The sequence below is a fragment of the Rhipicephalus microplus genome, chromosome 6 (assembly GCF_043290135.1).
Source record: "Rhipicephalus microplus isolate Deutch F79 chromosome 6, USDA_Rmic, whole genome shotgun sequence".
Classification (NCBI taxonomy): domain Eukaryota; kingdom Metazoa; phylum Arthropoda; class Arachnida; order Ixodida; family Ixodidae; genus Rhipicephalus; species Rhipicephalus microplus.
In genome coordinates, this window is record NC_134705.1 from 189478728 (window position 1) to 189494548 (window position 15821).

Consider the following 15821-nt stretch of genomic DNA (forward strand, 5'->3'; position numbering starts at 1 on the left):
CCTAATAGAAGATGGCGGCACGTCAAATTCTGACGCAGTGCCACGCCATATGGAGAGAGGGCATGTGGCTGCTCGCTCCTAATAGAGAGATGGCGGCACGGGGAATTCTGACGCAGTGACGCGCCATGTGGAGAGAAGGCATGTGGTTGCTCGCTCCTAATAGAAGATGGCGGAGCGTCGAATTCTGACGCAGTGCCACGCCTTATGGAGAGAGGGCATGTGGTTGCTCGCTCCTAATAGAAGATGGCGGCGCGTCAAATTCTGACGCAGTGCCACGCCATATGGAGGGAGGGCATGTGGCTGCTCGCTCCGAATAGAAAGATGGTGGCGCGTAGACTTCTGACGCACTGCCGCGCCATATGGAAAGAGGGCGTTTTGCTGCTCGCTCCTAATAGGGAGATGGCAGTGCGTCAAATTCTGACGCAGGGACGCGCCATGTGGAGAGAGGGCACGTGGCTGCTCGCTCCTAATAGGCAGATGGCGGAACGTCGAATTCTGACGCAGTGCCATGCCTTATGGAGAGAGGGCATGTGGTTGCTCGCTCCTAATAGAAGATGGCGGCGCGTCAAATTCTGACGCAGTGCCACGCCATATGGAGAGAGGGCATGTGGCTGCTCGCTCCTAATAGGGAGATGGCGGCGCGTGGAATTCTGACGCAGTGACGCGCCATGTGGACAGAGGGCACGTGGCTGCTCGCTCCTAATAGGTAGATGGCGGAGCGTCGAATTCTGACGCAGTGCCACGCCATATGGAGACAGGTCATGTGGCTGCTCGCTCCTAATAGGGAGATGGCGGCGCGTGGAATTCTGACGCAGTGACGCGCCATGTGGAGAGAGGGCATGTGGTTGCTCGCTCCTAATAGAAGATGGCGGAGCGTCGAATTCTGACGCAGTGCCACGCCTTATGGAGAGAGGGCATGTGGCTGCTCGCTCCTAATAGAGAGATGGCGGCACGTGGAATTCTGACGCAGTGACGCGCCATGTGGAGAGAAGGCATGTGGTTGCTCGCTCCTAATAGAAGATGGCGGAGCGTCGAATTCTGACGCAGTGCCACGCCTTATGGAGAGAGGGCGTTTTGCTGCTCGCTCCTAATAGGGAGACGGCGGCGCGTGGAATTCTGACGCAGTGACGCGCCATGTGGAGAGAGGGCATGTGGTTGCTCGCTCCTAATAGAAGATGGCGGAGCGTCGAATTCTGACGCAGTGCCACGCCTTATGGAGAGAGGGCATGTGGTTGCTCGCTCCTAATAGAAGATGGCGGCGCGTCAAATTCTGACGCAGTGCCACGCCATATGGAGAGAGGGCATGTGGCTGCTCGCTCCTAATAGGGAGATGGCGGCGCATGGAATTCTGACGCAGTGACGTGCCACATGGAGAGAGGCCATGTGGCTGCTCGCTCCTAATAGGGAGATGGCGGCGCGTGGAATTCTGACGCAGTGCCATGCCTTATGGAGAGAGGGTATGTGGCTGCTCGCTCCTAATAGAAGATGGCGGCGCGGCAAATTCTGACGCAGTGCCGCGCCATATGGAGAGAGGGCATGTGGTTGCTCGCTCCTAATAGGGAGATGGCGGCGCGTGGAATTCTGACGCAGTGCCACGCCTAATGAAGAGAGGGCATGTGGCTGCTCGCTCCTAATAGAAGATGGTGGCGCGGCAAATTCTGACGCAGTGCTGCGCCATATGGAGAGAGGGCATGTGGCTGCTCGCTCCTAATAAGGAGATGGCGGCGCGTGGAATTCTGACGCAGTGACGCGCCATATGGAGAGAGGGCATGTGGCTCCTCGCTCCTAATAGGGAGATGGCGGCGTGTCGAATTATGACGCACTGCCGCGCCATATGGAGAGAGGGCATGTGGCTGCTCGCTCCTAATAGGGAGATGGCGGCGCGTGGAATTCTGACGCAGTGACGCGCCATATGGAGAGAGGGCATGTGGCTTCTCGCTCCTAATAGGGAGACGGCGCGCCACTGCGTAAGAATTCGACGCGCTGACGCTCTGCAACAGGTGCGTGTTGTCATGACTTTAACCCCATGTAGCTTTTGCAGCACATCATCGCGTGGTCCTTCCTCATTTATTCCTCCTCCTTCATCGCGTGGCTTTCTGACACAGTGCCGTTCCCTCTCTCTTAGGAGAGAAAAGAGCACGTGGTGCCGCGTCAGAAGGACATATGCGCTGACGCGCTGCAACAGCGACGCATGGTACAGACAAGGCCAAAGAAAGGGTGAGAAAAAAGGCTGCCTAGGGAATCCCCGTCTTACAAGGAACGGGGTTCCCCTATAGGTTCCACTACGGAACGGTCGCACTTGTTTTCCCGTGAGAACAACCGTAGCAGAATGATCGCAACTCAATTTTGAAAATAAGTAATTTGTTACCGGCAGTTGACTACAAGAGTATGTAATTTAAATCACCCGAAGTAATCGGTAGCGTAATCGGTTATATTACAAAATTACGAGAAAATGCGATTGATTACAATAATCGGCACTTTTCACGATTCGGGGCGCCGCATGAAACGCAAGGATTGCCCCGTAAGCTACGCCCATACATAAACCGGTGGGGAAGGGGGGGGGGGTATATTAACATTCAAGTAATTTTTGACGTTTATGACATAATCGTATAGACACCTCATCAAACACACGAAGGGACCGTATACGTGTAGAAGAAGACCAGTAGAAGTAGACAGGACAAGCTACTGCTAATATCTGGATTTATTAAGTAAATCTTAGACATATTAACAACTTAATTTTTTGAATCTAGTTAGGCCAAGCTCGTCCTTTCTACTTCGAATTTATTTATTTATTTATTTGTATGAGATGGAGCACCTTAGAGCATCTGCTTGTCTTCGTGTCATGTCGTCTTCGCATTACACTACAAACGTCAATGCACGAGAAAAGAAAGAAAAATGGGTAAACACTACTCGCCACCAGTTCACAATACGCATCACATGAATTTAAGGTTCGTATTTACCTCGTTGCTGCCTGAAACGAGTTGTCTGGCTTGCCAGCGGTGTCAGAATCACCGACGAAATTTACCGAGGCGCTGAACTTTCTTACCCAACATCGGAGACATCAAAGGTGCATCTCTACGCGGTAAAGTAATCTATTTTAGGCACGGCTTCTTAAAAACATGTCTGCAAAGTGATGGTGCTTTTGAAGAGGGAAGATTTTGCTGTCGGAAACAACAGCGCACAATGCAAGTTTCAGCCCCCCCCCCCCCCCACCTCCGGTTTCCGTGCTAGTGAGGTTGGAGCACCCTTCCCTACGTGTCTCTACATCTTTTTAGTCAGTGCTGTTTAACGGAATGGGCTGCTGCTGCTGACAGTTAACTTCATTTCCAGTCGTACGGTCTTCGTTCGTTTTTCTGTCAGTTTCATCGGGGAAGCTGCAAGAAACATCACCTGCCAAGAAGTACTCAATCACTTCTCTCGCTTTCCCTTCCAATTTCGCCACGATCATAGCTATTTTATTATTATTTATTTATTCATTTATTGTACGCGTATTTAGACTACTCTCAACATCGCGTCTTTTCTTGCACAGGTAAACGGCAGTTCTTCCGTTCTTCAGCCTCGTCGAAAACTAACTCGCTAGCTGACCACCGTACTAACAAAGCAAAACCACGAGGAAGCGACTGGGGGCAACGGAATTCCAATTGCTCCCTTTTCGTTTGCCTAATCCGCCCTAAAAACGTCGGCAGTTAAAAAAAAAAAAAAGTCATCTCAATTGTTGTGTTGCTACGGCGGTTCAATATTGTAGACAGTGTGCGAAATCAGTGTGACTGTGTCCAGAGGGCTCTTGCTGAAACCAATAAAATGCGTGTAACGTTAAATAACGAGAAATAATGTTCAATGATTGTTTTAATTAATTTAAGAGGGCACTGTTGAAGCAGGTTATGGTCGCTTTTACTCTGCTACTGCAATACTTGAAGTTACCTGTATCGAGAAAGCACAGAGGTCCATGGTATGAGGTCAATGAATTGGTGTCGCAGGGAGCATTGTCGCCTTTACTGCACGCAACTAATTGGGGGCCGTCCAGGAAGGAACTCGGGAAATGAAGCGAGAGAGGGTAACAGAGCATCTACAAAAGAGCGCAACAGAAATGACCGCGAAATAAGCGCGTCACAACAACAACAGCATCAACAACAAAAGAAGAGATCCTCACAGGTACGCCTGCTTGCAGAACGCAGTAACGTACAAAAAAAAAAAAAAACAGGCAATCCCCCTTCTCCCCCTGCTCCTCCTTCCTTGACAAGCATAGAATCATCGAAAGATACACGTAGCGATGGAGGAAGAGGGATTCAAGAAAGAGAAGGTAATAGTGGATAGAGAAGGTGTGCGACTGATCCCCCGCTGTGAGGAGGGAGGTAGAGGGAGGGGGGCGCAAGAAAGCGTTTTTGATTTGCAACGGGGTTTTGAACGGCCCGTGGGAGACGGCGGGCCGCGCCACGCCAAGGTAGACGACGCCATTTGGCCGACTGGCGCCAAGTGAACTTGAACGTCGGCGGCGACTTCGCCACGCCCTCTCGGAGAGGGCGCCACGCGACCCCTCTCCTTCGGGGCGCCACGATGGTATTGGTTGATCCACGAGCGAGCAGACGACGAGACGCGCCGCACTTTGCCGCGTCGTCTGCTCCATTCGATTCGCAGCGTTCGCCGTGTGTTGGCCGGCCTACTTCTGGGAAAAACTGTTGTTCAAGAAGATGAGATGCTGATGCTCCCAGCCTCGCTTCGCCTTTAGTTGGCTCTCTACTTGGCAATCTATCAGCGTTGGTTTCCTTTCCCTGCAAACATTTCTTTCTGTTTGCCCAATTATTGGCGTTGTGACGTGTGGTAACTTCGAGCTACAACAGTAACTATTGGATTGATCAGTGTGTGTTCTGCTGCCGTTGTGGGAGAGTTGCGTGGTACTAGGACCAGCACACAAGATGTGAAACTGTCAAGAGTAGCACCGAAGTGACGCCCGACACGACTTCTGTGGTGAGTGGTTTCGCGCACAATATTTTCGCCGCTATTCACTTCTTGTCAAAAAAGAAAATGTGATCTTCCGTCACAGTTGCTGGCAGGCTTGTTGGTGAAGCATAGTTTATAGGTATGACAGCACAAATTAATAACAGACCGAGGAGACACTTGACAGAGTGCAGACACATCGCAGTATAATATGCAATACGCAACCATACGCAATATAATTCCCTTAAAAAACCAAAAAGCAGTAAACCTCTGTGACGCAGGTCACTGTGTCGTTTCCATTATTGTTTGTAACTAGAACTATCCTGTTTTGTAGTTTGCTTGATTTGCTTTAGTGTGCATTCTGAAGTGGTTTCAACTGTGGTCTTGCCAAACTACGAGCCTGGATATATCTAAACTTTTGAGGCCGTGACAGCAGGTGCATATTGCACAATGTGGGGTGCTAGAACAAACTAATCTGCGTGCTGAGGTCAGTGCAACTCCTCAGACCTTTGTTGAGCAGTTGATGTATAGTTTGATCAATGGGGACATCGTATATAAAAGCAAACTGCTAAGATTATCTCTGTCAATTAGAAATTTTGTTAGCATTCTATTATTTGCTTTATTAGCGATGGTATTTGTAATTACCAACGAACGGAGAACGCTATACCAAAGGAATAAGGTGTCTTTTTAACACTTCACAGGACCTTATACCACTACTAGAACTGCTATACTACTTCTACGCAAGTAATAGAAATGGTGCACTCACTGAAGGTCGCGTGAACAGATAAGCTTATCACGTTCCGCGAATTGCGTAATTTGCGGTGTCGCAGTCATGGACATTCTAAAAGCATATCGTGCATAGCTCGCATCATAAGTTTCACCGATTACGATTCCGACTTCAAATCCTGGCGTAAGCACTGCAGGTTTGATTGATTTGTGGGGTTTAACATCCCAAAATCACTATTTCATTATGAGAGACGCCGTAGTGGAGGGCTCCGGAAATTTTGACCACCTGGGGTTCTTTAACGTGCACCCAAATCTGAGTACACGGGCCTACAACATTTCCGCCTCCATCGAAAATGCAGCCGCCACAGCCGGGATTTGATCCCGCGACCTGCGGGTCAGCAGCCAAGTATTTTAGCCACTAGACCACCACGGCGGGGCAACGGCGGGGCAAGCACTGCAGGTAAATTATAATGATAAACAAAAGCTCCTTAGCTTCATCAGGCGTTTATTATAGCTAAAACATTGTTCGTATGATCTGACGGAGAATTTTTTTAATTACACGGGTCTTACGTCCACAAAACAGCGATTAGCTTATGATAGACGGTTCCAAAATTTCGACGAAGGGAAATTTTTAACGGGCACCTTAATATGAGCACACGGACTTCTAGCTTTCTGCGTTTATCGAAATGCCGCCGCTGCAGCCAGGATTCGACCCCGCAACCTTCCGTTGAACAGTAGAGCACTAAGGCACTAGAACAACGTGGCGGCTACTCGTACTTTAAAAATTGGGCACAGTGCACGGGTTAGGTTGGATTATGGACCTACACCTTCAGCAATAGTTCAAACTATTGCAACGACATTTAATACTCACTCGAGTATTTCACCAATGTGCATTGCGACTGAACCGGCTTTGTTGATAAGCGTTACCACCGCACTCAAGTGACCTAGTCACGTGGTTGCACGGCAATGACGTCATTAAGCTACCGCAAAGCGAGTAAATCAGCGTTTCTGGCTTTCTGAAAACACAGCAAACGAAGTTTTCCTATATACCGAGCTCTATGAAAATGATTAACAGCAAATCCGGACGTTCGGTCAACATATTTATTTTTATTTTTTTATTTTTATTTAATGCATACTGCAGACCTTCACAGGTCCAAGCAGGTGGGCACGGTACAAGTAGTAAGTACATGTTAGGCACTCAAGTCCCATATCATCATGTGCACCCATCGTTTTCGTAGCAACGAAGTCACGAAAAAGTCGCAGTTTGACGTCACGTCATTCTGTCATGAAGCATGTGAATCGTATAGATGCAACGTCAATCGATGCGCTGGTTGTGCCGAAAAGCTTTTTTTAAAAAGTCAACGATTTTCAAATATTCGCACCGGATTGGTTCGTTTTCGAATTTCGTCCAAATTCTTTTTATTCTTTATGACTTAAATTTGGCTTGCCCATTATATTTTCAAGTAAATAGCTTAAACACCATTCCGGAGTTCAAGCTGTCTACTTGAAAATAAGAGAGTTTCTTATCGCGATACAAAATGTTTTGTTTAACAGCGGCTTTTTTCACGATACAAGACGCACACGTTTGTAAGGACTGTGTATACCCACTATAGGAAGGGCAGTTTCACATCACACTGGCCTCTGACAAGCGATTATACATTGCCAAATAGATCAATTGACTGCTCCGACAATTGATTGCTTTTTTGTCGCACCAGGCGTCGGAGAAGTTTACTGCAAGCTGTTCGTTTTTTTTTTGCCTTTCTTCGCTCGCACCCTGAATGATTGGATGCATTGTTTGTATGCATATACCATTCACATTAGAGCCTAGAATGTAGTTCACGTGGTTTTCCTTAGTTTTTTTTTTTTTCTTACATTCGTCATGATGGACTCAGTAGACATGCCTCCTATACAGTAAGTTACAACGTACAGAATACACGGAAGCTCCGCCCCCTACCGTCGCTGCCCCACTCTAAGGAAACGTGTGGAAATGGCCGTCCAATTGCATCCGTTTCATTTTTGTGACGTCGTGCACTGATCGCGCATTACAGTCAGTCAGTCAGTCAAGAACATTATTCAAAGTTCCTGAGGAGTTCAGGCCACCAGGGTGTCCACAAGGGACATTCCAGCAGCCGCTACCTGTAGGCGACGTCCGAGTCGGGGCGAAAACGCGGTGGAGTTCCGCCAGTTCTTGGGCCCTCTGGACTGTCTTTTGTCGGTTTCTAAGACGGGGGCTCCTGAGTGCCTCCTCCCAGTCGGACTCACTGGTGAGAGGTCCTCGAGGTAATGCGGGACATTGCCAGAGAATGTGTTCGAGTGAACACTTCTGAGCAGTCCATGGGCATTGTGAACCTATGTCTGAGTTGTAACGGCTGAGTCGGCCCCGTGATGGGTACGGCTCGTTTGTAGCATGCGAAACGCTACCTCTTGCGCGCGTTCGAGCTTTCTTCTTTCTTATGTGATTCATAAAGAGAAAAAAAAAGAGAAAAGTGAGCCCCGTAACTGTCTGCATCAGAGTGCGACACCTCAACAGTAGCTCACGAGAGATGGGGTAAGTAGGGATCAAAAGGATAGGAATACAGCTAGGTATAGAGATAGAGATGGGGAAGGAGAGAGCGAGGCGCAGGGACAGCGAACGACAAAAAACGACTTAAGGAAAGAGGAGATAGGAAAGATGGACACGGTCGCAGGAGTCCGAGGACGGGACACCATTCGGGATTCGCTCGCAGGATTTCAAGCTGGACGGTTGTGCCCTCGCGATCTCCGACTTCAGCGTAGCTCCCGCCGACTGGTTCGCCCTCCGCGGTCTCCTGACGCCGTGCAGCTCTCGCATTGTGGCACCCCGCCCTTGGACTGCTACGACCGGATCCCCACTTTCCTATCTCCTTCTTTTTTCCTCTCGTTGGCTGTCTTCTTCTCCGTCTATTTTCCTTCTATTCTTTTTATCCCTCCTTCCCCCCAACCCTATAAGGCACTGCGCCGTGTCGCCTGAAGGCAGACAGAAATTAGGTGCCTTTTTCCTCTTCATTCTAACCACTACCACCACCACCACACCATTCGGCGAGAGTTCTTGTCGGCGGCAGGAGATGGCGTAGGGGGAGCCCAGCCGGCCATAGCTGCGCTTTCGTTGGAGATCTCGTGGGCACAACCGGTCGGCACGAAATCCATGGAGCGAGCGAGTCTTCGAGCTTTGCATGTGGTAAAGGGTATTGGCTTCTATCGTTCCGGTAGGAGGTAATTTCGTGAAATGTGAGTAAAGGATCATTAGACTGTACGTCTGGGCCCAGCTCTTCGGTGGCTGATTGATCGTCGCGGTGGGTCAGTCCTCGCGCTCGATCGTGAGCCATTTCGTTGAGGTTTGGTTGCTGTGGGTTGCCTCTCTGCCCATGTGGCACACACATTCCTGTCGTTGGGTTTTGGTTTATACTAGTATAGGTATCAGGTATCCCTGCGAAATGTTATTTTTCTTCCTTCTTTCTGTACCAACGTGAATTCCAGGCACGTTTGAAACTAAAAATTCAACGCTCCCGTTTAAAATATTTCGTTTGGCTCATAGCTGATTTCAGAATATTTCACCAAACACGCCGTGACTTGTAGTTCGAGGCCTAAAACCTGGCGTTATCAGCGTATCTTTGTGAGGTGCAATCAAATGTCAGTGTTTAGTACTTGGTGCTTACGCCCCCATTGCTAGTAAATTCATGTTGGAGAAGAGCTGTTTGTCATAATATAGAGCTCACACCCACGCGACGGCTTCATGCTCTCCCATAATAGAGTACCAAGTACTCTAAATCGTTACCCCTTTTTTCTAAACACAGGCGCTCTCCTGTCAATGTCTGATTAGTGCATGTAATTCTTATGTGTTTACTATTTCTATGTGTTTGAGTATGCCCCGCATGGGTGTCAGTTCTCTAGTATATATTCTCTTCATTCTAACGCTGTAAGTTATGTAATTTTTACGAATATTGACACCTGTTGTACATATTTCCTAACATCTTCACCAAGTCTTGTAAATTATGCACATATATCATCATGTACACTGTCCATATTGAGATTAGTGTATACATGTAGCGTATGTACCATGGACTATGGGCACCCTACGGACTTGGACACTTTTGTTTAAATGTGTCATGTTTGTTGTGCTTTGGAATTTGTTTCTTATTGTACTTGTTGTACAGACGCTCGTTCCATAGGTTTGTTGCGTCCCATGATAGAATAAACTTTTTTCTAAACACACAGGCGCTCTTGGAATGTACGCCATTGGTTTTAGCTAGGGACGGTGCACTGCTCTCCCATGGTTAAGTACGAAGTACTCGAAGTCGTTGAACACTTTTTTTAAATATATTTTTAACTCCCCCCTTCCCCCTAGTATAGGGTACTTTGTACTCTGAATTGTGTAACATTTGTTCTGAGCACGCACACGTTCGTTGACTGGGACGGCATTATCCTCTTTCATAGTATGATATTGAGCGCTGTAAATCGTTAACCGCTTTTTAATTGCGGAGAATAATATAGTGGCAGGTTGGTGGATCGAATCCCGGCTGCGGCGGCTGCATTTTCGATGAAGGCGAAAATGCTCTACGCCCGTGTTCTCGGATTTGGGTGCACGTTAAAGAACCCCAGGTGGCCGAAATTTCCGGAGCCCTCAATCGTATGTATCTCACAATCGTCTCTCACAGTCGTATGTATGGTATGGTTTTGGAACGTTAAGCCTCACAGACCAGTCGATCAGCATTTTCTAGCCTCACCTACTCGCAAGTCCGGCGTAGCCGGTGTCGTCTACACACCCACTGCGCATGCTCGCGTCTCGTGCCAGCTCGTCAACCATTTTTTTCGAGACTCAACGCAGTGCGTTGATTGATTGATTTGTGGGGTTTAACGTCCCAAAACCACGATATGATTATGAGAGACGCCGTAGAGGAGGGCTCCGGAAATTTAGACCACCGGGGTTCTTTAACGTGAACCCAAAATCTTAGTGCACGGGCCTACAACATTTCCGCCTCCATCGGATATGCAGCCGCCACAGCCGAGATTCGATCCCGCGACCTGCGGGTCAGCAGCCGAGTACCTTAGCCACTAGACCACCGTGGCGGGGCACAACGCAGTGCGTTAGTGACAGGCGAAGGCTCTTGTCACCCGCAGAATGGTTAAGGAATGTGAGCGGAAATTCAAAAAAAAAAATTGCGGAAATACACTGTGCTCTAAACATTTCCGTAGAAGTCATTAAAATGGCCAATAACATCATCTAGAACGCTAAATAAGGGAATTAGAATGCTTAAGTTGTGGAGGCCGGCGGTCATGTTAAAAGGGGGAAATGAAATTATTCGTGCGAAAAAAATCCAGCACCGAGATTTCGAAGCGGGCACTGGTAATAATTGCGGAAAAATTAAATTAGACCGAATTCCCGGGCGAAACAGTAGCGTGGTGTACACGCTTACCAGCTTTCTTTCGTACGAAGGAACGCTGACGTGGACGCTACCACGCCATCCTGCGACACAGCGCACATTGGCGCGCCAACTTTAGCAGCGTAGTGTAATTTACGTCATCATGGTTTCGTGAAGTACGGTTATGGACAAATGGAACGAGAACAAACAAAAAACCTACCTACTAGAGCAGCTTTCACCAGCGATATTTCGAAACACTGAAAGCCCAATCGGGCTTGATTCAACATTGTGGTCGAAGCTAGCGTGCCATCACGACGTGGACAAGACAGACAGACAGACAGACAGACAGACAGACAGACAGACAGACAGACAGACAGACAGACAGATAGATAGATAGATAGATAGATAGATAGATAGATAGATAGATAGATAGATAGATAGATAGACAGACAGATAGATAGATAGATAGATAGATAGATAGATAGATAGATAGATAGATAGATAGATAGATAGATAGATAGATAGATAGATAGATAGATAGATAGATAGATAGATAGATAGATAGATAGATTTAAACTTTATGTCAGTCGTCCGTTATACCCCTTTTGTTTGACTGAAACCTATTTTATTATTTGACTTCATCCGCAGGCTTACGCGGCACCACCCGGAAACAGCGAAAACAATGCGGATTGCAGAGCGGCTGCTGCTCTTCTTTGCCAGCGTGCCCCTTATGACGTCATCGCCCGCTCCTCGCCAATCAACGGCCGCATCTTCGCCGGCGTCGGCGCACCACCCTCGGCGCACGCGGCTGCAGCAGTTGCAGCACACCTTCGGCAACGGATCGCCCGTCGAGCGGGTGCTGCGCTCCGACGGCGGTCCGGGACTCGTCCTGGGTCGCGCCATCTTGGTCGGGGACTTCCGCAAGAACCACCACCATCGACGACAGCACAACAAGAAACAGGAGGTCGTCGACGACCAGAGACCCCGACGCGACTGGTGTCGCACGGCGCCTCTGATGCAGCGCGTCTGGGAACGAGGCTGCCATTCGGCGTTGCTGCGCAACCGCTACTGCTACGGACAGTGCAAGTCCTTTTACGTTCCGCACGGCTACAACGTCGCCGTTGCTGGCGCCTCGGACGACGACAACAACGGCACGTCCCTGAAAGCGATCGGCATCGGACGCGGCGGTGTAGGGGCGTTCGTGTCGTGCGCCGCCTGCAAGCCTGTAAAGTTCCGGCCGGTGCGTGTGACGTTCGTGTGTCCCGGTCAAAAGCCAGCTCTCCGCAAGAGGACGCTGCAGCGGGTGCACAGGTGCCGCTGCCTGGCGGCCGATGCGACTTCGTGACGTCACTTGCACCGTCAGCGATGAAGGACGAATGGTCGACGGGGCGAAGCTATTACGTCATTTCTCCGAAACACGACTGCCGTATCATTTGTGACTTTGTGACGTCGCTTCCAATGCTGCACTGCTACCAGTAGAGGATACTATGGCTGATCCGTGATTCTGTGACGTCAGTACCCTTGTGGCGCCGGAACATGATACCTAGGTGGCGCCTCTTTGCGACGTCACATTTCCGAGCAGTGAAGGACGAATGGTCTGTGTCAGACTGCAACGTCACCCTTTTGTGGGGACCTAACGAGATTCGTTGGCTCGGCAATAGTGGATGTGTTTTATGTTGGTACCTTTGTGAACGTCCCTCTAAGTACCCAGTGGAGTTTTACGTTTGAGCAACGGTGTATTCAGGACTTACCGCATGAGTTTTAAGCTGACGTCATTGTTACGTCACCTGGATGCTGTAGCCGGCCTGATCGTGTGTGAATGTTTATATCAAAAGTCGGTGATTCGCGTCTGTGACTGGAACTGTAGCAGCATTCTCACTATGGACGATCGTCTGAAGAGATAAAGCGACATCGCACATGGTCATGTGGCCGGACTTGATATTGATGCGTCTTATCGATTCAGTGTTAGAAAGAAAACAGTGATCGATCGGTGCATGCGTCAGTGCCAAATATGCCTCAATGCTGTAGTATGCTTACTATAGTTTTTTTTGTCTTTAAAAAAATGTATTTTGGGAAACTGTGCGCAGTGCGCGCCATGTGTCATTCATGGTGAAATCACATCTACCGCGTATGAATCAGTTTATATTTTCTGCGCGTGTATGCTATAGTTTCGCGGAAAGAATATGCCAATGCGTTCATCAATGCATGAAGAGCGCGACATGACGTTAGTTCCTACACTGCAGTATAGGGACCTCATGTTCTCGCCACGTCGTAGACGTATCGCCGTTTGTAGCTTTCCCCGGTCCACTACTTGGATGTCGCGTTCCGCACTAGTGTGACTCCGCCTACCGGTGAAACTCCTACCCGGTACCACCTCTCAGCCAACTACTCGGGCGCGAGATCTCCGCTTATCATTGCTGCGTTAAGAATCTTGCGCATGCGCAACTGGGTCGTCACGTCTGGCTCATGGTATAGCTCCACGTACAGGCGGATTCACGCACGAGCTGACGACTCATTGACGAAGTGCACCGTGGATCATGGTATGCTCTAGCGCTCGGTTGTTACTGACTACATCCCACCGTTAACCGGATGTTTTTTTGCCGTCTCTTGTTGTTCGATGTCTGGTGAATGTATTTATGAGTAAGATGTCTGTTGGTTCAATCAAGTTGTGTCGTCTATAACAAGGCAAACGAGCCCTTATTATATTCCCCATATTTCGCTGATTTTACGCACGAATTAACGTGTTACAAGTACATTCCACCCTAATGTAAACAAAGTGTGACTATGCTGTATCCGTCATTATAATTATATTGGTGGCTAACGAATATCACGACGTCCTTCAACGAGGTTTTGGGTTCGACTCCAGGCCGGAAATCGATGTGGGAAAAAAAGCAAAAATCTTTGATTTTCGTGCACGTGCTGTTACTCTAGTATGCATTGCATAACTCTAGGTTGTGAAGCTTCATCTGGGCTATATCTTCACTGCGTGTTTCATAATCTAAACGTGATCCTGGTGCGCCAACTCCGGCCATATTTAATCCATAATCGCGTACGTCCATATGGGATGCAGTATCGAAACTCAGCAGTGGCTATTTAGGACCGCAAGTGGTTATGGTGCGTTTAAGACATGCGGGTCTTCGATAAGGGAACCAAAGGTCCGTACTCATAACTACGTCATTGTGGTACTATATTGGGTGTGTAAGGCGAAATTCATCATAGAATCTCGCTTTTGTATCGAAGGAATGCCAGATGTCATTTGGCAAGCAAGTCGCGAAGTTCTGTGTAGGCTTCCAACTGACTGGGGATGTTCATTGTGAATCACCTGTATCGGTTTCTTTTGTTTTTTTATGCCGTGTCGTTGACGCCAGACAAGTAGGACATTTTAAGCCTCATCGAACTGTTCGTTTCTGTGTTTTTTTTTTTTCATTTTTTAGAGTTCCATATGCTACGTGATTTCGAGGAAAGTCCTTACTGTTCCTACCCGTCCTATCCGTTCTACAGTCTATCCGTCTCCGTCTATCTGTCCTACAGTCCTACCCGTCTTGCATATATATATATATATATATATATATATATACGCATACATACACCCGCAACAAACACAAGTAAAAATTGATTGACCCCCCCCCCCCTCAAAAAAAAATTCTGGCTACGCCTTTGCTATACTTGTTACCTAAATGAAGATCAACTATATTGTATTCGTTATAAATCATCTCACAATCGGAGACGTATTACAACTCCACAACCAAAATGATGTTTGTCTGAAGCCACGAATATCTGCGTGGCTTCCGTGCATGAACGTGACATGCAGTCGTGCGCAATTAGAACGCTAATTCTGATTTTTTTTTTTTTAATGTAGGTGAAAATGCTCGGGACTTGTGTGCCTAAATTTTGGTAGACGAGAACACCGGGTGGTCGAAATATACGGTGCCCTTTGCTACGGCGTCTCTAGTAATCACAACATGGTTTTGAAACCTTAAATCGGAGGAATTTTTATTAGGTTATTGCGAAGCCATTGTGCCGAGACAGCTCATTCATAGTAAAGTACATCGTGCTCCAAATGGTTGAACATTTTTTTTAAACACACGTTAGTAGTATTAGTCTCGTGATTTTATTTTATTTTGTCCGCGTCTGCTATCTGCGCATCGTGGTATTCATTTTTATTTCTCTATATTGTTTATTGTCTTTTCATATGACGCCAAACGTGGGAAGCGGACGAGAATGCAACAGCTGTTTCCCTCTCTCACACGCACAAATGTTCTCTCGGCTAGAATGATATTTTTACACACGTGTGCACGAACAGCAGTAGAAAAAAAAACGCTTCTGACTTTGTACATAGACGAGTGGTTTTCTAGTCTTCGACCGTCATCTGTCGCACTTGGTGCTCGATACTCTGGCTGACAGGTGCTTGATGCAACGCAGCACGTCTAATAAAGTGTTATACCTGAGAACGTTCTGTACTGCTTACTTTTTCACTTGAGGTGTCCCAGTGGCGTTGCCAAGGGCTGGCACATCGCCCCCTCCTCTCGCCCCCGAAATGTATTCGCCTTGACATACAGAGCGAAAAATGACGCTTTTCAACGAGCCCCCCCCCCCCCCCCCCAAAAAAAAAAAAAATTCTGCCTACGCCCCTGCTGGAGTGCGGCTTCTCGTTCATTCATACACCTCATTTGGGGTGACCATGCTCACAGTAAAGTGCTCAGTACAGGCCATTAAAACGCAATCAGTGCTCAAACCTGGGTTAAAATGAACGAGCAAGCTCTAAAATAATATAATGAACAG

At 48.0% G+C, this 15821-nt stretch overlaps 1 protein-coding gene across 2 annotated transcripts in view; it reads left to right on the forward strand.

Moving 5' to 3' along the window:
- LOC142765747 (uncharacterized) overlaps positions 1-15490 on the forward strand; it is a 90072-nt gene extending 74582 nt beyond the window's left edge. The window contains exons 1-2 of one of the 2 annotated variants that reach the window (XM_075867297.1): positions 4592-4965; positions 11688-15490. In XM_075867297.1, coding sequence (XP_075723412.1) covers positions 11722-12384 — 663 coding nt within the window. In that variant the 5' untranslated portion in view covers positions 4592-4965; positions 11688-11721 and the 3' untranslated portion in view covers positions 12385-15490. Of the gene's footprint in view, positions 1-4591; positions 4966-11687 lie in introns of those variants that run through there. The other variant, XM_075867296.1, reaches the window with a different exon arrangement.
- Positions 15491-15821: the final 331 nt, after the last annotated feature.